Below are 21,033 nucleotides of genomic sequence, written 5' to 3'. Positions count from 1 at the left end.
AATGCATTAGGCCTTTCCTGAGCTGCTTCAGTTACACAAGGAGCTTTGTATCTCACAACATCAATGAAGTGGCTTTTGTTTTTATCGATTAAAACTGTCATATCTACCGCTTTTGTGGGGTCCATACATAATGTCAATGAATTGATAGCTTGTCAGTGCTCTCTTTTAAGACTGGCAACCACTTACATTACCCACATGCACACAAAGAAGTTGAAATTAAACAGACTGTCACTAGGAATGGAAAATCTCATCTCAGGCATGAAGAGAAACCACCAAAAGCTGTAACTGTAGTATTTGGAGATAACCTTTGAATCTGTTGGTTTATCTCTGGAACAACAGCTGCTGTTTATCTTGTATGGCATTGTGAGTAGCTCAAAATGGTAGATTTAGCAACTAATCATGGGTACATCTTAAAATGAAATTAGGGAGGAACTTAATAGATTAAAACTGAGCTCATCCTTACATGTTGCCATTTGAGACTGTTTCTAATTATTTTTCTTACTATTTTTCCAGTGGTTTTTCATTTTCTCTTTTCATTAGAGACCTCTCGGTCAAATTCTTTTCTCATTTATACCAGTGTAAATCTGAAATAAGTCCTTTACATTTAATTGAATTATTCTTGATTTACTTCAGTGAGTGTGGGAACAGAATATGACCCTTTTTCTTTAACAGTAACCTAACTGTTCTTAATTTTGAAACCACTCTGAAACAAGCTAAGGTAGAAAAAAGTTTCCAAAGTTTGAATAGACTAAGTTTTTTTATTAGGAAAAGACATCCATTAAAGAGGACAGTGTCCTGCCTTCCTACATTGCAGGGAGCTGCTGCATTGAAAGGCCTGGGATTTTAAATTACCTGCCAAACAGAATTTAACTCTGAATGCCTCAAAAGTAACCTGATCCTGCAATGGGAGAAAAAGGAACGAGTTGCTTTTATAGCGTCTCTTCCTAACGGTGATCTCTGAGGACAACTTTGTGCTGTACCCGCAGACAGCTGTGTGGTTTGTTGGTAAGAAGATTCAGTGGTCCCCCAAGGTTGCTTTGGTGGCTGCTGCACAACAGCACCATGAGTCTCAGCATAATGTCATGGCCGTAGCTGTTCTGTGATCCCCAACACCGCCGCTCAGCAGCATGAAATATCCTTAGGGATTGAAAGGCAACCAAAATGGGATATTATGGCAAAGGAAAATCAAATGCAATGTTTATTTTCAGATAAAAGAAAGACCATAAAGTAAAATTGTTTAGATTTTGAACTGTCAATGGAAATACAGGCTGTAACTTAACGTCGTTGTTTCTCCTCTTGTTTTCCCGCAGTGTTTCTGTATAGATTGATGCATCTTCTAGGCCTCCTTCCAAGCAGATTGTAACTGTTGACAGTAAAGAAAAAGGAGTATGTGTCAGCATATTTAGCAGATAAAATTTCCAATAGGGAATAATCATTTAAGGAGAGCCTCTTCTGTTACCTGGCTTTAAGAAGGAGTTTTCCTGGTTACCTGAAAGTATTCCCTTTAACAGAATCTCAGCTTGATCGCCCAGTCTGAAACTTCCCAGATATCAATTAGTTTGAACATACAGAATTTTTAAAGCATGTTTCCATCCCAGAGGTATCATAATCATACAGGAATTGTTTTATCCACCCTAGAAAAGATCTTTTTCTTCCCTGTTTATTAGCTGTTTTTAAAGCAGACACCAAACATCCTAATGAAAATTGATTAGAACTTCTAAGACCCTTGTACCTAAAGGTCATAAAAGTTTAAATGCAAAAGGTTGCTTCTGTTTGAACCATCAAATAAACTACTCAAGTAGAAATTATGGCACTTGATATATTCATTGTTTTGGCAGTCCTGCATGAGCATGTCAGAATTTTGTTCTGAATATTTTTTTAAAGCACAGTTTCTGTTGACTCTGCTACACGTTTTCCCCTGGAGTAGAGTATGTTAGCAATTTTTTATGCAGAACTAGGAAGGAAGAGCAGTGGACAGATCCTTTAGGAGGTGGTGGATCAGCAGTTCTTTATATGACAAAAGTCACAGATCCACTGATAAACTATTTTAGACAGGAGCTGTTTCATCTTCTTCATTGCTAGGACTCGCAGTATTTTTTTAGGTGTTTAATTCTTCATTGCTAGGACTCGCTGTATTTTTTTAGGTGTTTAAGAACAGCCATCAGCCACAGATTTAGAAAGAGGTATTAATTCCTCTGACTTTTGCTGCTGGTGAACTGTGCTTCTCCATTTCTGTAACAACTACACGAAGTGGGTTTTAGTATTAGACCGAAATTAGAAGGCATTGTTAAAGTTTTTTATTAATAATTTATTGTTGTACCTTTCATATTCTGAAAATTTATTTTCTTATTGTTGCTGTTACAGCGACGTCCAAGCAGATGGCCAGCAATGAAATTCAGAAGAGGATCTGGACATCCTGCCTATGCTGAAGTGGAACCAGTTGGAGAAAAAGAAGGGTTCATCGTATCAGAGCAGTGCTAAAATTTCTAGGACAGAACACCAGTACTGGCCTACAGGTGTAAGACATTTACTTTGCCTCTCTTTAAAGAAAAGGAGCCCTAAGCTGCTGTAGTCTGATAGAAAGAAGATTTTGGATAAGCTTTGTCCAAGAAGAAAAACTATCTAAGGTACCAGATTACCACTGCACAATAGTTTTTGTTAGTGGACTGAGACACAATGGTTCATGCAGAACACTTGTCAGTGGACACCGACGGTATCAGAATTATGGCACAAGTGCCATGTTATTGGCTTTAGGTATGGGGATGCACAGTAGTCAAAAATATAATAAAGCTTTGGTGCACAAGGGTATTGCCCTACGGTTCAAGTGTTCTTCTCTGGTATCTCAAAGATGGAGTGACAAATCTGTACCCTTTCAGTGAAAACAGCACTGATCAGTGTTCACAGGTGAGTGAGAAAAGTATCTCAATGTAATGCAGGTAAAGAAGAAAAAAAGGAATTTTCCAATACTTCTAAAAATGGATGTGAAATACACTCACCTTTCAATTCTAAATTAACCTACCCACCTAACTGAGCAAGTCACAATGTATATGCTTTCCAGGAGTAGTACAATGTTTCTTGTACATTGCTGATTACTGTTCTTCTAAACAACTCATGGTATACAAATTGGTAAGAAATTAAGACAACAGAGAATTTTCACAGTGGTGAAATTATTTTATTTCATGGGCGTTCACAATGAAATTGGGCTGATATTTGGTTTCATTGTTTACTAAAAATTGATTATCAGGTTTGCTTCAAAGGATATATCTCATTTCTGAGCAGTAGGCTGAAGTAAAGGCAACAGATCCGTTTGGCTGCCAGAGATCTTATGGACCATATCTTAGGCAATGTGATACAAAAAATACAATTTTCAACAAATGGGTTTCTATCCTTTGCCATTTCATTGTGAGTCCTTACTGAGAAGCACCACAGACTTCAATGCACCCCTTCCAGACATTCAGATACAAATGTTCTTGAACCCTGCTGATTCATACAGTGATTTTGTTTAATGCACATAGTAGTTGCATAAATATATATATAAATATATTTTTTTTTTATAGCTAACACAAGGCAGGCTCTTGTGACTGTTAAGACAGCATTTTTGTCATCCAGACAAAGGAAATGGATTGCATTACTGCATATTTCCACGGAGTTGTAAAATAATCCTTAATATTAGAATATTTTTATGTTGTGTAGGGAAGGTGGTTCGTGTAGTTGCAGTGCCATAACCTTTCTGCCTATTGGAACCACTCTTTCTTTAGTGTTGACCCTTTCCCTCCATTATAGGGAAAGACAAGACTATAAATTCACACCATCAGAACAATTACTCCTTTCATGGAAGGGGTTAAATATACACTGAGACCTAGATCTTCCATGAGGAGTAGGAACCTAAATGCTTTGATGATCTGGGCCTGATCTATTAAAATATTAAATTCAGGTATTGTATGTACATTTCATCATAGTCATTGACGATTAGATTTTTTACATACTGTATAAGTCACTTGAATAATTTTAAAGTGAGGTATTTGCAATTTCGGATCTCAAGCAGTTAAAAAAAAGTTGTAGATACCACCTTAATAGTACAGTCATTTACATTTCTTGTTGATGCTTGTATGGTCTAAAATTGATTACTTAATGCTGTTTTAAAAAAATCAGACATGATTTTTACTTGTTATTTTGTTCAGTAAATAATACAATACTGTATTTTCTGTATTCTTTTCTTTTGGATAACACACTTTTATTTTCATCTGTTCTAAATCATCTAGCGTGAGACTGAAACTGTTCAAAACCTAACTGGTATTAATCTGAAGGTACTAACAAACACATTGTCTCGAAGCCTGGTGAAAAGCCTGTGGCAAGTATTCATTTCAATTTGTGTGGGTCTGCTGAGCCCTGTTTCTAATAGGCTTGGATTAAATTGCAGGCTGTTAATTCCAATAGCAATAACCAAATGTATGCACATATATATATGGTGAAACTCATTTTTATTAAATAAAAACGTATCAGTGCACATCATTTAGACACGTATTTGGTGTGCAATACTTATTATTAGTTTTTCTAGGAATCTTGGAAGTCATCAGCTAGGGTTCATTGGCTAAATGAAGCAATTGTAGAGCTTCTATTTGAAGCATGCTGGAATAGTTTGAAATTATTTGTATTTCAGAGCACATCTTGGCAAATTATACTAAGACATTTACAAAAAATCTACACAGTACTGCAATAAGTTCAAGGGATGTTCCATATAGGTAAAGAAGATTTATATTATTATGAGTTTTCAGGTCTGCACTTTGGCTGATTCACTCACCCATGTATGTAATACATGTCATGCAATGGAGCTGACAGGATGTTTGTAACATGATTAGAGAAACACAACAACAATTTTAAAATCCAGAATTTTGATTAATTTTGTTTTAAAGCCCTCTTGCACAGCTGAAGGATGTTAGTGTTTGCAAACTAACTCAAATTTCATACTCCTTTGTAAAATAATAGCAGTTATTTTTTTCACTCTTTGTCCATCTCATAATTTGGTGACCGATTTCACTGGTTTATGGGGAGCATCATAGTGTACTTCTTTTAATTTTTGCTATGATGTTATATGCTATGGATTATAGCATGATGAGTTGCTGGGTTAATTTAATAAGAATGATAGGCATATGTTTATGTCTGATAAGAACTGATATCCAAAAACTTCCTGCATACTAATGGATGTATAGTGTCTCATTGATGTCTGCTTTTATATATTCTGTGGTATGTTCTACTTACCCCACTAGGCAAAAGTTAAGTAATCTGTTGCTGTTTTGTAATTCCATCTGGTTTTCTAATTTTTTAATAATTAAAGTTGCCACATTAAAAATTATACAAATATTAATCTATAGGTGTGATGAAATATTGACATTAATTGAGAATCCTATTCTTATTATTTTATAAAACACCAGGATAATTGGTCCAGACCAAAAAAGTATCATATAGCCCTCTCTCAGAGATCCAGCTGAAATATTATTCAGCAATTCATAAAGAAATTTCCATCCAGGTCTCTGAAACAGTGGCTTTACTAGCATTCCCACTGGTCCTTCATTTGAAAGTAGTTCAGAATATTTCATTTGTTTAAATACTTACTTACAGTGTCATTTATTCTAACAGCTATCTTAACTCAAACTTTCCTGTAAATTTGTGTACCTGATGCATGGAATGTTTGCAAGATCTCCCAAATAATCATTTCTTATTATTTTCTATTTTAGTGTTAAATGCTCCATAACACCTAACAGTCACAGTGCTATGCTTCAGCTCATCCTGTTACACAGAACAGAGGAAAGTTTGAACAGCAAGGATTCAAAGCACGTTACTAAGTAGCTCTTTAAATCTCAATAAGATGAAGCAATAAATCAGATACATGTATCACACACAGAGATTGTTGAAGAAAGACCCTTACATTTGAAAAATTTTATTCGGATACTAAGAAATTATGGAAGTGTTGAAGAAGTGGAATTGTGATTTCACTCCCATGCTTATACATATAATGATGCAGTCTTATTTAATCACCTGCTATGTTTCTCAGTGCACCCTGTGATGCATTGGACATAGAAAATGCAGGCTGTTGTTAAGAAGCAGGTATTCCATATTTTTCTCCTTGTTCAAGTATTGTTTTACTTTTTCCAGAGCCTGCTCAGAAGACTACTTTTTTTTTTTTTCTTTCCCCTCTCCATGGAATTTACTTTCTTTTCCCATCATCGTTGTACTTTAGGAATACATACACCTTGATTTATTTGAGTTCTGAGCATTCCTGTGAAGGGAGACAATTTTCCAGAGAAGACCAATGTGAAACTGTTCCTCCTTTTATTATAACTGCCTTCCTTGTTCTCAAAGCTTCTGCTGCAAATTACATAGATGTCTTGTAAGTAACAACCTCCTTCTATGTGCCATTATAATCTGGCTTCAGATCAAGTTCATTTTCTACAAATAATGCGTGTGATGGAATTCTGGGGGAAAATGTAATGCATCACTGTATTTTGAAAAATTGTGGAAGCCAAATTAGATTTTTACAAGGTGAACAGAGTATTTGACTTTGCAAACTTTACCTTTTTTCCTTGGTCAACAGAGTTCAAACCATAAAACTCTCACTACAAAAATATCTGAACCGGCTGAATAGTTGAATCACTGGTTTGCCATCCAAATGTGGACAGCAATGGAAAAGGGTTAAGCCAATTTGCCAGTGAGCAGGGAAGATGTTTTCTTTGCAGAAGAGTAGTAAGGCTTCCAAGGAAAACATGAGAATATTTCTATACTCTATTGGAGCACCTCCTGGTTAAGCAAAAACAACTGTAAATGACAACATCCATCTTTTTTATTTGTAAAGAATCTCTGAACAAGACTCTGCAAGCAGTTGTCATGAGCTGACAGTATTTCACATAGTAGGTGGGTGACTAGAGCATGCAGGGTGCCCCATATTGGTTAATGTTCCAGCTCACAGACCGTCAAAGGAAAATTTCACTTTGCATACATACAGTGGCTGAAACAATGGCTGCATTAGTATTTTCTGACACATGCAATGAAGCTTTGTATAATGACAAGATTTGACATCCACCTAGAAGGTATCTCTGCTGTGCAAAACCGTAGTGACTGCAGCCATAGCATTAGCCATTAGGAAAAGAACAGGGATAGAGCACAAATTCAGCTCAGATCAATATTTTTGCTTTCAGGGAATTTATTGCTTTCAGTGAGGAGAAAGAACAGCAGCAAGCATTGTTGTCCAGAGTAAGATCATTGGAGTCCTTATACATGTGCACCTTCTTGCAGAGAGCTACTGGAAGCTTGAAGCCTAAAACCTCCAAAATTAAATGCTACTGAGTAATGATGTAGCATTCACTCTAATTCTCATGTTTTACACACAGACTTCAGGGACTGATACTTGTTGCTACTTTTCTTTATGGATGTGGTAAGTTGGGTTTGGGTGCTTGTTGGGGGGGGGGGGGGGGGGGGGAAGCATTTTTTTTTTTTAAGTAGGATGAGGAGAAGGGAACAATGCAGGAGGGGAAAGGTGTCAGTATTCCCAGATATTCTAGAGACAGGGCAAGAGACCTTATGTACAGCCTTGAGAGCATCACTATCATGTGCCAGCGGCACTGAGTGAGAACACATGAGGTGTTCCTTCATGTCCAGCTCCCTCATTTTAAAAGCCAGAAATGTCACCAGAACATCTAGCTTCTGCCTAAATCTGCAGGAGTCCCTGTTTCACCTCATGGAGGGTTTATGTGGGGAAAAAGCTTGAACCACAGGCAGCGTTTTGAGGTAGAACAGTGCTTTAGCAGAAGCCAAATATGACAAAGCAGGATGCAGCTTGCATAAAGCGGAAAGGGAAAAATGACATTCATTTTATCCAGAGTAGCCGATATCTTTATGGCCAGAGGACTGATAAAATATTCAAGTCTGTGGGCTCATTCAACTTGATTTGGAGAGTATCATAATCCTAAAGCTGTCCTTTAACTATCAGTTTATTTTCGGATCTTAGGGGAGTGTCTTGCCTTTTTAATTTTTTATGGAGATGAAAACAGCTGAGGATACTAAGTGGAATAAAGCATCTTTCAGGTAGGAGGAGTCTCGTCTCCTGACATGGTTCTCTTCCAAGTGGAGTAGGTGCTCCTCTGTGCACAGCTCATTTCAGTGGGTCTCGTGCTGACTCCACTTTTTTTCTTAGGATGTCTGACACTTTTTGATGCAATTCTCTGTCTCTTGAAAGATTTTTCAGTACAATCTCCTGCCTCACTTTTTTATTCTCATCTTTGGTTCTTTCCCACCTCTTAATCTAACTCTGCATTCTCAGTACTTTGCTCTCTTGCACTCCCTTAAGCCCCAAATTACACACTGAAATGACCGCTTTCAGTGTCACTCAAAATAACCCTCAATTTGAAAAAAGTTCCGCTTGATTTTTCTTCTGTGTGTGGGTTCTGGTTAATACAGCTATCTGGAGGTAGATTTTCCTGTTATTGACTGAATTTTGCCCATGGGAGTTAGCATGCTGAATTCTGAATGTCTTGAAAACTTTTTGTTTATTTAGACACTTCGGTCAAACAAACTACTGGTCTCTTCAGTGGAAAACTTGTCCCAGATGGTTTTTTTTAAAGCAGCAAAAGGACTTTAAAAGCAAGCCTCAAGACATTACTCTTAATTACATCCATTTAACTCAGCAGATATTTTTTCCCAATTAGTGAGTACAGATGCCTGTTGTCTCTCTGGGAAGATAGTGTTTAGGGATATTAATTAAACTCTTCCCATGCAGTTTTGCATTTTTTCCCTTGGCATAGTTATTAAAAAAAAATCATTTTATTAATTGCTAATATTAGTTTGAAAGAGAGTTTATTGACTGCTTGGGTGGCACAGTTTTTGCTCAGGTACCCACTAGCTGTTAGTAATAAATATAATTTGAGCCTGTCTAGCTTTGGACTGCTGTTTTTATTACTAGATCTTTCTTTTTTTCAGTTTCAATGAGAGTTGTTTTGTTTTGGGAGGTAGCAAATGATACTGTAACCTGATTGTCACATTTGACTACACATCAGCAATGGTGGGTGTCCTTTTATCTAAGCTTTTCGGCTTAAAGCTTTTCAGCCCTGCCTCACCTGCAGGCGTGTCAGGATCACACCACAAACACGCACCCCTGTTTGCATTCCCAAAATGACGTGCCTCTCACAGACACATGGGTGTTTTCACAGTGGCCTGTTTCCAGAAGGAATCCCATTCCTAGAGAGATGAATCTGGCAGTCAAGGTTACAAATGGAGTGTGACTGAAAATCACTCACTCTGTAGAACAGAAACCGTGCACAGCTGCAGTGTCACTGGATGAAATCACCTCCAGTGCTCACTGGCCTGCAGGTTGAGGGACCCCCAGCCACAGCCCCTCAAGCGTGGTGTGGGCTGGGAACAGGGCAGGGAGTGCTCGGAGCACCGCAGGTGCAGTTCCTGCCCAAGGAGCAAAGAGGCAGTGGGCACCTCACTAAGCGGTAACCTCTTGCCACCCCCCACCTTGTCAGCAGTGAGCACAAGCAAAAGGTCTCCTCAGCAGCCCCACAAGGGAAGCACGGCAGGGTGAGAGAGGAGGCATGAGCACAGCCTTGTTTCTGTGCTGCACGGTGCCCTGCAGCTGTGCACATGCACGCTTGCACCCTCCCCCACACTCACCTGCTTCCTCCAGCTGCTGTCAAGTGTTCTCTCAGTGCAGGACCTAGAGTAGTGAGAGATGAAGATGATACAAAAACAAGAGCACTCTGTTACTGCAAAAGGTGACACACAGCCATGTCACTCTGTTTTACTCTGTACCTTCCGCAGCACTGATGTGCATCCTGCTACCAGGATCTGACAGATCTCCACCCTGTGCTTTGTCCTTCTCGCCTGAGGTACAGGTGAGCATGTCAGTGAAACGTGTTCAGGGCTTGACTTGGCCTGTGGGATTCTGCCTAGAGGGAACCAGATATGACAAGGAGCCTGGTGGGAGCTGACAATCTTTTAAAAAAGATCTAACATCTAAAGTTTTAGCTAGGGATGTAAATTTTCCTTAGTGAAGGGCTTTGGTATGTAAAGTTGTTTGACACATATGACCACCTTTGGCTGTGTTATCCTACACAGCAGTGACCTTAAGGGCTAGAACAATGAGAAGCACACGGCGTATCCTTAAACACTTGCTGACAGCAGTGGCCAGTGGTGAGTTCTGCAGCCATCTCCATCTACACTCAGTGGTAATGGTGATGGCTGACCCCTCTTGGAGACTAACCCTAGCAATTACAGCGTTTATCCATGAAGTGAGAGATGCAGCGCTCAGCCTGGGAGGCACGTGAAGTCTCATCACCCAGGACAGCACCCCAACTAAAGGTATGCACATTAAGCTCCCCCAACCCCTTTCTCCATAAGCTGCCCCCCACTCAGTTGCAGAAAAGATGCAAGATTCTTCAGCTGCAAAAGAATGAGTGAGCATGGCGTGGGACTAATCAGGGGCAACTGTAGAAGATCTGTGCCAAAGGGCTGAGGACTGTGTTGGGTCTTGGATTCTGGTCTAGAGGTGACATTTTAACTTGTACAAGTAGGAAGCAGTTTCAGGTTGTGGCTCTGACTCAAATATACACTTAAGCCAGGGTTGCTGGACTCCCAAAATCAGTAAGACATGAATTTTCAGGCATACGCTGCTATTTTACTAGCAACAGTCTAGGCATAAAATACCCTTGCCTCATATGTCATGTCATTTTTCATCAGCCTCATCCTCAGGAATCCAGTACTCCAATATATAGATATAGGTATTCATGTGCTTGGGAACACTTGCTTGGGAATTTAATTCCTGGGGCTGATGTGGAAATGCTCTGCATCACTGTGTGCTGTTCCCTGACTTGCTAGGTGCCTTAGAGGAGTGATGACATGAAAAATATTAATGCAGGATGCTGTATAGGAATAAGGAACACACAGGTACACACACACAGAGAAGCCAAACTTTTCTCTCTGCTGCACAGCATGAAACCCTGAGCAAGACACCAATGAAATCAGATGAACCCTTCACTGCAGAAGCAGTGAAGTGCTGTGTGGAGGCTAGTCTACCTGCAGTCTATTCTAATGGTTCAGCAGAGTCACCTTGTGCTTCGGGAACTAAATGATGTATGGAGTTTTTATTTGTCTGGTCTATGTCTTTTCTCCAGCCACTGCCTAGTGCAGAATGAAAATATGTCAGCTTTTCTATTTCTAAGATAGTGTATACACAAAACTAAGGTTTATAGACACAGTAGTTTTAGTAAAAGTTCTGTCAGCTGTCCCTGTATTGAATGAGCAACAGTACTTTGGCTTTGAGAAAGGCTCTGAGCCCTGTGGTTTTGCTCCTTCTTTCTCCATGCGGTGGATATTAACAGTTGTACAGCATGTAGAGAGCTCAGCTGAAGTACAACAAATGCATGTCAAAGGCTATATATTAGTGGAAAAAAATGAGTAAAACCACACTCAGAGAAACAGTACTCCTCACCATATCTACCAATACTTGGGTATTTTCCTGAAAACTGTTGTGGAATGATTACAATTTTAAAATTGACAGCAGTACATTTGATCCAAATAAAGATGTCTTTCATTTTCCATGAAGTTATAATCAGCAGCCCAAAATATAAATAAAAGGCAAACCTTTTTAATTAGGTTTAAAAATATGAATGCCTGCATGGGTTGATAGCATTAGTGGGTTTTTTCCTTGCTGATTATATGCAGGATGCCAGCCTGTTGTGCTGTTTATTATCAGTAAAAGCATTTCAGATGTTTTGGAATCAATTTTCTATATTTGATTTATCTTTGACATCAGCACTAAACCCACTGCAAATATTTCAAATATTGAAATGAGTATAAGCAAACATTTAACAGTGGCATGTAAATACCAATAAAAACTTACAGGTAAAGATCCAAAATGCAGATGTCTTTTTACAGATTTTACTCAAAAACTCCAAAGTGTGGAGGAAAAACAAGGGGAGTGATATTTAAATACACTGAAAAGCATCATTCTTCATTAACCATCCCACTGACCTGAGTGACCAAATGAAGAGTATCCTGGAAAAGCTGGATCCAATAGTGGCTATTTCTATGGCAAAGCTTTAGTTCCCTCCTACTGACATCAAATGAAATATGGAAACTGTTAAGAGTCATCAGTTACTGAAGTGCCCAAAACAGGGTGTTTCTAGCTGACTGGCACCTCCTGGGGAAGCAAAGGGATGCACACCTGCAGAGAGAGAGGAAAGCTTAATGATATGCCCAGCCACTATGTTGAAACTTGTGAATACCCAAATCAACTTGGACACTGTGCTGTTTCCTGCTTTCTGCCTTTAAGCAGATGATACATCCTTGTAACCTGCCAGAAGGCTTCCCCTCTGCCTCTACACAACAGCCAGTCCCATCATAGCCCACCACTTTAAAAAAAAAAAAAAACAACCAAACAGCAAAAACATAACCAAAAAAGGCTCAGCTAATTCATTACAGCACTTGAAAGATTTATGAAAAAATCTTTAACACAGTGATTAGCCAAAGGGCTGGGGGAGAGTATGCTGGTAGATTTGAGATGAGAATTATTGGATGACATTAGCATGGCATTCTTGAAAATAAAGAGCAGATTAAACATCTGTGTCAGAGCAGCATTACAGCCTAAATGGAACTAATACCGTGAAATACTGTTCATAAATATAAGTGCTGCTTTAGCTGTTGCTTTTTTTTTTTTTTTTTTTTCCTTTAGGGGGTTATGTAATGCAATACACAACTTTACTCAGAATGATAATTTGTGTCACGCTTATATATGACTTTGGCAGAGACACAATCCATTACAGGAATTGCCGGCAACCAGTAAAGATCCCTGCATTGAAAAACATGTAATTGCACTGAAAGGGAAAGCAGAAATCCAGCTCACACAGGGAATTTTCTGGTCTGATGCCTGCCCACACAGACACTGATGAGGGAGCAGGTTGCTGTGGAGATGAATGCATCTTCACAATGGCAGCCAGTTTGTGAATTGTTCGCTGGGAGCCCGGCCGAAGAAGCAGCTGACAGCTGGTCAGTGGCGTGGGCAAAGGCAGGAGGCTGGGCTTTGGGAGGAGGGGACATGTGCCACCAGCTCACCCTCCTCAAGAATACAGCACCACTGAGGCCATTAGCCTCCTCTGCTCTTGTCACAACAGAGACAGAAACCCAGAAGGCATAGAATGTGCTCTTCCCACACACTGTCATTTCTAGTGGTGGTGGCTTTACTGGCGGAAATGAAGTGCTCTGCACTGCATCATTGGCCTCAAAAACCCAGTGATAAATGGACATGCAAACTCCAGTTCTCATTGCTAACAGTCAGGATTGACCTTGGCAAGACTTGGATCCCTGAAGTGTTTTTCCAGTATCAACCTTATCGGCATAGCAGTGGAAAAAGAGAACAGGAAGCAGAGCACAAAGAAAGCACAAAAAAATGTGGCTTTTCTACTAGACAGAGATGGAGGTGAATTTCCTGCCTGCTCACAGTTCCTTTTCTCTAACTCCTGTGTCAGTGCTAACTAGCACAGAAATGTTCTGTTTGACAAAACTCCCAACATGAGGGTGCCTGTACCCTTGGCCTTCTTAGTAGGGCTGAGTGGACAATGACACAAGCAAAGCCAAAATTACAAGTTGTTTCTGCACCTGAAGTACTTCAAAACCTCCAGAAAACACTTCAAACTGTACCCATAAAAGAAACCACTCATTTATTTTGGAAGTCCTTATTCTTAAACACCAATTGTAATGAGGGCCCTGTAACTCCTCTTAAGAAATGCTCAAACTGTGTCTCTATATACAGCTATTGCACAAGCAACCTCCTAAAATCAAGCCAGCACAGCCTCAGCCTGGTAGTATCACCAATACTCTGCATCACACAACCAGCTAGCTCATGTCTGTCTGAAGTGACACGTGGGCAGAGGAAACTCCCATCTGCTCACCTGTAACTGTGGGGCAGTAGTAACCAAGTCCTTTATAGGTGTAAGATTTCTACCACAAAGCCTGAGCTTACCAGTGCTCAAGTTTACATTCTCTCCTCTGCTTTTATGGGGACAACCCTACAAACTTCAAAGTACAACCTCATTTCTGGGGGGCTAAGAAGAGCTCCCAGGCTTTAAAAGTTCTATTTTCCTTGCAGGAGGTAAGTCAGTCAAAGTGGGAGTACAGACATGTAAATGCACACAAAAGAAATGTGGGTAGAAACACCAGGAAAAAAAACGTGCCTGATTCACTGTCAGACTCAAAAATCCAAGTGTAATTTGAACAGCAACAGCAAATCTGATCATTCTTCATTTCCATCCTTGCAGACATACCAGAAAGTAATGAGATCTCCATACAGGACAACAACCCTGGGAGTAATCCTGAAGTACTGGCTACAAACACAGCCAGGATTTCAAGACCCATTGGCAACGCCTTTTGTTGTTAACTCAAGCAAGTCTGTTTCCAAACATTGTAATCCAAGGGTTAGCCTTTTATCTCAACACAAAAAAGAGAGCTAGTCTTTCCTTGTAAGATCGTCCTAGTATGGAGCAGTGATAGTCACTTTATTTCCACCGCTCTTGAAATTCAAAATTCAATGTTGCCAATTTAATTATGTCAAAAATGCTAATGGAGTCCAAGATAGGCTAGTTAATACTTGAATGGGGATCCATATTGCAGCCCTGGGTATTGCAGAAGTTGTTTCTAAGCACTGGGCAATAATCAGACTACAAAAACTAAACAGAGACACGGACTTCTAATACTCCAGGACTGCTGCACTGATAACAAATGGGAATTAAAAAAAGTAATCCTCTTTCTCATTTCAATAAAATTGGAAGAAGTGTGATAATGCATCTGGCATATAGATTAATAAGAATTAGGGCAAAGAAATTGATGGATTAATTTATGGACGTACAGATAGCTAAATAAATTTCTAAATTAGTTAGTTTACCACATAGTGGAATCTCTTACCTTAGTTAAATGGAACACAAGGGAAGAAATTTATCTGGGAGGAATTCAGTGTAAGCTCTTGAACTCTGTAAAAGCCCGTGTGAAAAAAAAAAAAACAAACAAAAAAACAAACGAACAAAAAATCAGAAAAGGTAAAATGAACTTCTAAGTCTACTTACTTAAAATATATTAATACAAATTATACCTACTTAGTTACATATTATAATCAAATCCTTTCATCTTTTGACAGAGGCCAGCCATCATAACAGAAATCTTTTTTTTTCTGTCTATATGAATGAAGCAGTATTGCACTTATATTCTTCCGTCCATTTAATTTCTGACTCTTTGTTCCTTTTCACACTAAGCCTGCCAAAAATTGTATGCATTAGTCTTTTTTTAAAAAATCCTGTATTAAATATATGAGATATAAAATTCCATTTCTTTGGGTCTTACTTGTGCTAGTTACCTGTGAAAGGAATGCAGCAAAATACCCTCTAGTAAGATTTTGTGGACTCCTAGCCTGGCATTATTTGGCTTTCTGATGGAAACCTTTGGGGTATATCTCAAACTATTTCTTCAAAAACACCCAGCAGCATACCAGGCCAAATTCATATTTGCAATAGGCTCATACCATGGAAGAATGTAACCAGCAGTTATGCTGCCTATTTCAGATGAGATGTGGTGATCCACACAGCCAAGGCTCTGAACAAGTAACTTGACAAGAAAAAAAATCAATAAAATTCTCTTTAGAAATTATCATCCTGAACTAATATAGAGTCATAATACCAAGTGTCTAGTAAAACTGTCCTTGTGAGTATCCATATCTTTTGTCCCTGGTAATTCCAAACATAATTATTTTGTTTTATAGAACATGAACCCAATTGTATCTTTGACTAAGCCTGGAAAGAAACATTGCTGGCCCTTGACGGTCGATATGACTGTTTTCCTCCCTATACATCACCTGCAGTAATACAGGTTGCATAAGGCTAAATGTTGATGTCAGAGATCTGGGCAGGCAGATTTTTCTCATTCTCTGCCTTGAATAATACCTGTGCATTTTGATGGCTCTCGGTGGATTTGCTCGCATCTAACACTCATCCAGGAACTAGGCTGCAGGAAACAATTTGCTGATGAGGTGTGAGCAGGGGTACAATCCAGCTCACTCACTTTTACTGCCTTGGCAAATTGTGCTGCCTGGAGAAAAGGGATTACTACAAGCCCATCCTACTTAACCATATATATTAATACATCGATGAGCTAAACAGGAACCAAATCTATTGAATAAGAAGAGGTAATTTTTTTATACAAGACCTTATCATGACCCAGCCTTACATAAAACAAGTGACAGGAAAAAACATTATACACTGTTAATAAGGTTTTCAGGCAAGCAGAAGAAACTGGAACGTTCTGATGATCTGATACATGAAATCCACCACTTGCATCTATGAAGTCTAATAAATGTACGGAACTATAATTTACCCTTTCTCCTCTGTTCACTTTTATGTTAAAGAGACATTTCAGGCTGAGCATTTAATGGTAGTTACATATTGCAGCTCTCAGGTGGCTAAAAATCATGGGGCTTTTAGTGTCAAGTCTTTTAAAACTGCCAGGTTTGCTGTAACTAGCCTGAAATAAAAGGCCTATTACTTAGCTGAACAATATGAGGCCCAGAAGATACCATGAGCTGAGTACCCCATATCCCCATACATACTGCCCAATAGGTGCTAAGCTCTTTACAATGTTGGGTTTATTGGCAGGTAACAAGTAAAATACATGCGTATCAATGTAGAATTTGGTCTTGGTGTAAAACAAAAGTTGTGATCTATTCTTCTCCTTCCAATACAAAACAGCATGAGAGGGACACGATTGCAATGTAAATGTACTGCATATTTGCCCCCCCACACCCCTCTCGGCTCTACTGCAATGCATTGTTCTAGCCACAGTCATTAGTGGACACAAACACTCCCAATCCTTCTCGCTATTACCACTAGCTGTGATTAAGCTCGAGGTGTAGCAGGCCTTTCTGTGATTGCTACAGATTGTTCATCTCAGGAAACACGGCTGTTCTTTCAAGGTTATGTTATGGTTACTGGGATGGAGCTATTGCAGACATACTGATGACTTGTAGTTACTCTTCCTACCATAGGCCTTCAGTCATTTCAGTTCCCCCCAAACAAAATCGAAACATCAGCTTGTCCAGAAAAGACAGAATTTGTAATTGCTATCATAGAAATGCCCCTAATTCCTATTATTTTATGGAACAATTTTGAAAAACTCTTGCTGAATCTCAAGAGTGAAAAAAACCCCACAACCTCAAGAGCTTTCAGTTTTGAGTCAAGTTCATACCCAATGAAACCAAAGAACAAGTATGCAAATACTTCTGTCAGTGATTTGTGCTGTGTCTGCTTGTTCTTATCACCACATCAAGTCTGAAACCACAAGGTACCAATAAACCAACTGATGTACCTCCTATGTATCCGTGGCCAATGTACAAGCGCTGACCCCTCAAGTGAGCCCAGTTATTAGTCTGTCCAAAATCTGTAATGGTTACCACTAAACCATATTTTCCACTTAGGTATCCCATCTTAACGTGAAATTTTCTTTTTGATAAGTAAAGGATACAGTGCACTTTGAAGGCATTTCACACCTTGGGAGTATGGTGATAGAGACCATCAATGCAGCTCCCTCTGAACCAGTATGTCCATCGTGTGGAACAGGGTCTCATAGAGAAACGACAGTCCCAAAGCTGTACAGCTCCATCACATTCTGTCGCCAGTGAGAAAGCTTCCCCGTGGTGGAGCAATTGTGCCTCAGCAATTCCATGTACTGTTCCCAGCATCACCATAAATGTACAGATTTCCAACCGCAGTTGGAAAGCAGAGCTCTTGCATAAGGAACGCCAGGCAACACTAGAGCCCATACCAAATTCAGAGGGCCTGCCATGGCACGCATACTCACGTTACACTTAGACCTGAGGGCAGACCAAACTCGGGGCAGAAGCCAAACCACCACAGCACTCTTCACCTCAGGCATGTGCAAGTTCTGTACTTCACGTGCAAAAAAGCCCAGCCCAGAGCGTCTTGCTAAGGGAAGTGTCTTTTCGGTTTTGTGCTTATGGAAGAATTAGTACAATGGAATAAAATAATTTCAGACAAAAATTTCGATATAAATACAGTATCAAAGTTACTATTTTGTTAATTTTCTTCTTATCACTGGTTCATACCATAAGAAACTAAATTGGCATAAAAAAATCCACATCAGATGCAAGACAGTTCTTGTGCTCTCCTGACTGCTAGTTGGTGGCATGCCTCAGCCAGCAAAAAGGAATTTTACAGTAATCTTTGTCAACATCATATCTTAACCATGCAAGTGCAATTAATTACAACTTACAAAAGAAATCTTGTCCCTTGTATTTTTATTTTTAAGCTTTTTTATTATTTTGTTTAAGCTTACTGTGTTTTTTCCAATTTTTTTTTCTTTTTTTTTTTAGTTTTTTAGTTTTAAGGGTATAAATAACACTGTATATGATACAGGGAAGCAGTGGGAAGTGGGATGGAAGCAGTTATTGATTTACTAATGACGTATAATTACCCAGCAAATGCATAGTTATCCTGAACTACACATTCAGGATACAGTATCAGCATTCAAACAGATAAACACCACCACCAGACATGCAAAAAATGTTAATGAACACCAAATTTCTAACACCTTTCTATAGCTAATCCCCAAGGTGTGAGCCCCTCCCTTTTGCACCCAGTACTGTCCATGCTTCTTTTCAAGATGACACCTTTTTTTCTGGACAATCCCTTCATGTGAACGGGTTAGTGTTTAATCAGGGTAAGGGAGCCTCAGGCAAACTTTGTCATTGTTAGTTTTCTGCTTGTATTATCAGTTTTAGGGCAAACATCCTCTCAGAACAGACAATTTTTGATATTCTATTCACATACAGGGTTTACATTCAAATACCTACCAGATCATCTGTTGTCGTCTCAGCCGTGTTATCAAAAGGAGGCAGTGCAGACTTTTTGACACTCATACATTATTATTATTGTTGTTATTAATATTACTTGGCCTGCTGTATTTACTTTTTTATTTCTTGTTACTTGTTACCCTGAGCACCAAAATACCTTTAAAGTGTTAGAACTGAGCCCCTAAAACTATGTGAATTTTGCTTGAAACCAAACATTTTTAAGTGACAAGAAAGGTATGCTAGGCACCAAGATCACAAGAAGTTGTCCCAGGTGACATTGGAAGTCAGTGGTAAAATCAGAAAATGGACCATAGTCCCTAAATCCCATTCTAAGAGGCCCGTAATGCAGTAATGCTTTTCCCCTTCACACTCCTGCGCTATGAATGTAATGGTTTTCGCTTTCATAAATTTATTAAACCTTTTTTTTTTTTTTTCCAGCCAAATAGGATGGTGCAATTAATTTTATATTTGGTTGGAAAAATAATCACTTCCTAAATTAGGCCTATAATGCATATTACATATTTCATACACCACACGTAACTATGGTTATGTACAGCAGGATCAGCCGCCATTATCTTCAGAAGAGCCAGGTACCAACCCCATGGGAGTATTATTAATTGCAACGTGTATGGCTATTGATTCAGCACAGGGAAAATAGAAGTCAACTGGCATGTGAAACTTCCTGATATAGGGAAGTTTAGCACTGTTGCTAGGTAACAGGTTATACCTCCAGCCAGAAGTTAAAGCTTGTAGAGCTGTAAGAGTCTTCGTTACTTTCTTTTGGCATTTCTCAGAATTGTCCTGGCAGTCTTGGTACCATATTGCAAACCGATCAATTTCACAATGAAATCATTTTAAAAAATTAAATCAAAATTACTTCTAGCCTAAAAATTTTGGATATGTTGTTTAGGTATGTTCTATATAAAGCTACCGCTGCCAAAGCAAGGCAGTTAACTATATACATATAACAGAATGATGGTCGCCTTACTACCTTACATAGGATTTAGTATGTCTCCTTTATTTTTCCTCTTTCTTTTATGCTGTTTTTAGAATTCTGTATAAATATCAGGTCATTGTGAAATAGTGTACCACTCTTAACCTTCAATTTCAGAGAAAAATGGAGAACTCATGTCATGGCCACTATAAAATGGTGATTCATTGAAATTCAATCATATGCATGTTGTAACTGATTTTTTTATAGCTTTCTGCAGGCTTCTGCTAGAAGATTTATAGCGTATGCTATACTATTTTCCAGTCCTTCAATGTTCTAACGTTAAAAAGTTTCTGACCTTTAAAGAGCCAAATTTGAGGGGTTTATTGTCGCTTTGTCATTCTATCTCATCATTGTTCCCATACTCATCACTATTCTTGTTCTGGAAATAGCCACATGAGTGTGAAAATTGTAGCCAAGGTTGTTTTCTTTCCAAATGTCCTTCACAGAAATATTTATAGCTCTTCCAGAATATCAGGGGATTTTCTCTGCACTATGGTGTTGTTCCTTTCTTCTCCCTCAGGTGCTCCATACCTTCATACCTCTTGATACATGCTGGGTTTCCAGAGAAGCCCAGAAATTGCAGTCACTTTTTGCACAGAAAGCAAAACCAGAGTGTGTGGGTAATGATCAGAAATGTGCACACATTTATCTCACGGAGCCTTGTTTATAGCCTGCCTAGATTAGACACTGCTGTTACATTCCAATTAATGTGATTGCTGATAGCACAGGTATAGCTTGGTATAAATGCCTGTTACAGTCAAGTGATTGATGACTTGGCATGAAATTAAGAACTGTGTACATCTCAGAAGAAGAAAACAGCACTAAACAAATCAGTGTAATGATCTAGATGGCTGCCCCTCTGCTTTAGTAGCCCTGGGCAACAACCTGGAGTCGACAGACAGGTGTCGACAACATCACATCACATTCTCTCTATGAAAATGGTCCATTTGTAACAAGGGCAACCTCCTACAACTGAGTCATAGTGGCAAACCTCATAGGAGGAATACATTAGATATCACCTATGATCTCCAATTAAGGCTGCTGCTTTAGATACAAAGAAATTAATTTTTTCCCGTTTTAGTTATACTTTGGGGCAAACCAAAATTTTATATTGCCTTAATTACAGATTTTATACTCTCCT

The 21,033-nt window shown here is 39.0% G+C and overlaps 1 protein-coding gene and 1 long non-coding RNA gene across 2 annotated transcripts in view; one reads left to right on the top strand and one right to left on the bottom strand.

Annotated features, from left to right (window-relative positions):
* Window positions 1–2,805, top strand: part of PLXDC2 (plexin domain containing 2) — a 272,130-nt gene extending 269,325 nt beyond the window's left edge. The window contains exon 14 of the mRNA XM_080382355.1: window positions 2,365–2,805. Coding sequence (XP_080238481.1) covers window positions 2,365–2,481 — 117 coding nt within the window. The 3' untranslated portion in view covers window positions 2,482–2,805. The remainder of the gene's footprint in view (window positions 1–2,364) is intronic.
* Window positions 1,181–19,744, bottom strand: LOC308061831. The gene is made up of 3 exons (XR_013927369.1): window positions 12,025–19,744; window positions 9,667–9,709; window positions 1,181–1,363 (listed from the first exon to the last, which is right to left on the bottom strand). It is a non-coding gene; the product is annotated as an uncharacterized lncRNA (long non-coding RNA).
* Window positions 19,745–21,033: the final 1,289 nt, after the last annotated feature.

The sequence above is a fragment of the Falco punctatus genome, assembly GCF_963210335.1.
Source record: "Falco punctatus genome assembly, chromosome: 4".
NCBI lineage: Eukaryota > Metazoa > Chordata > Aves > Falconiformes > Falconidae > Falco > Falco punctatus.
This window is presented reverse-complemented; position numbering and strand designations above follow the sequence as displayed.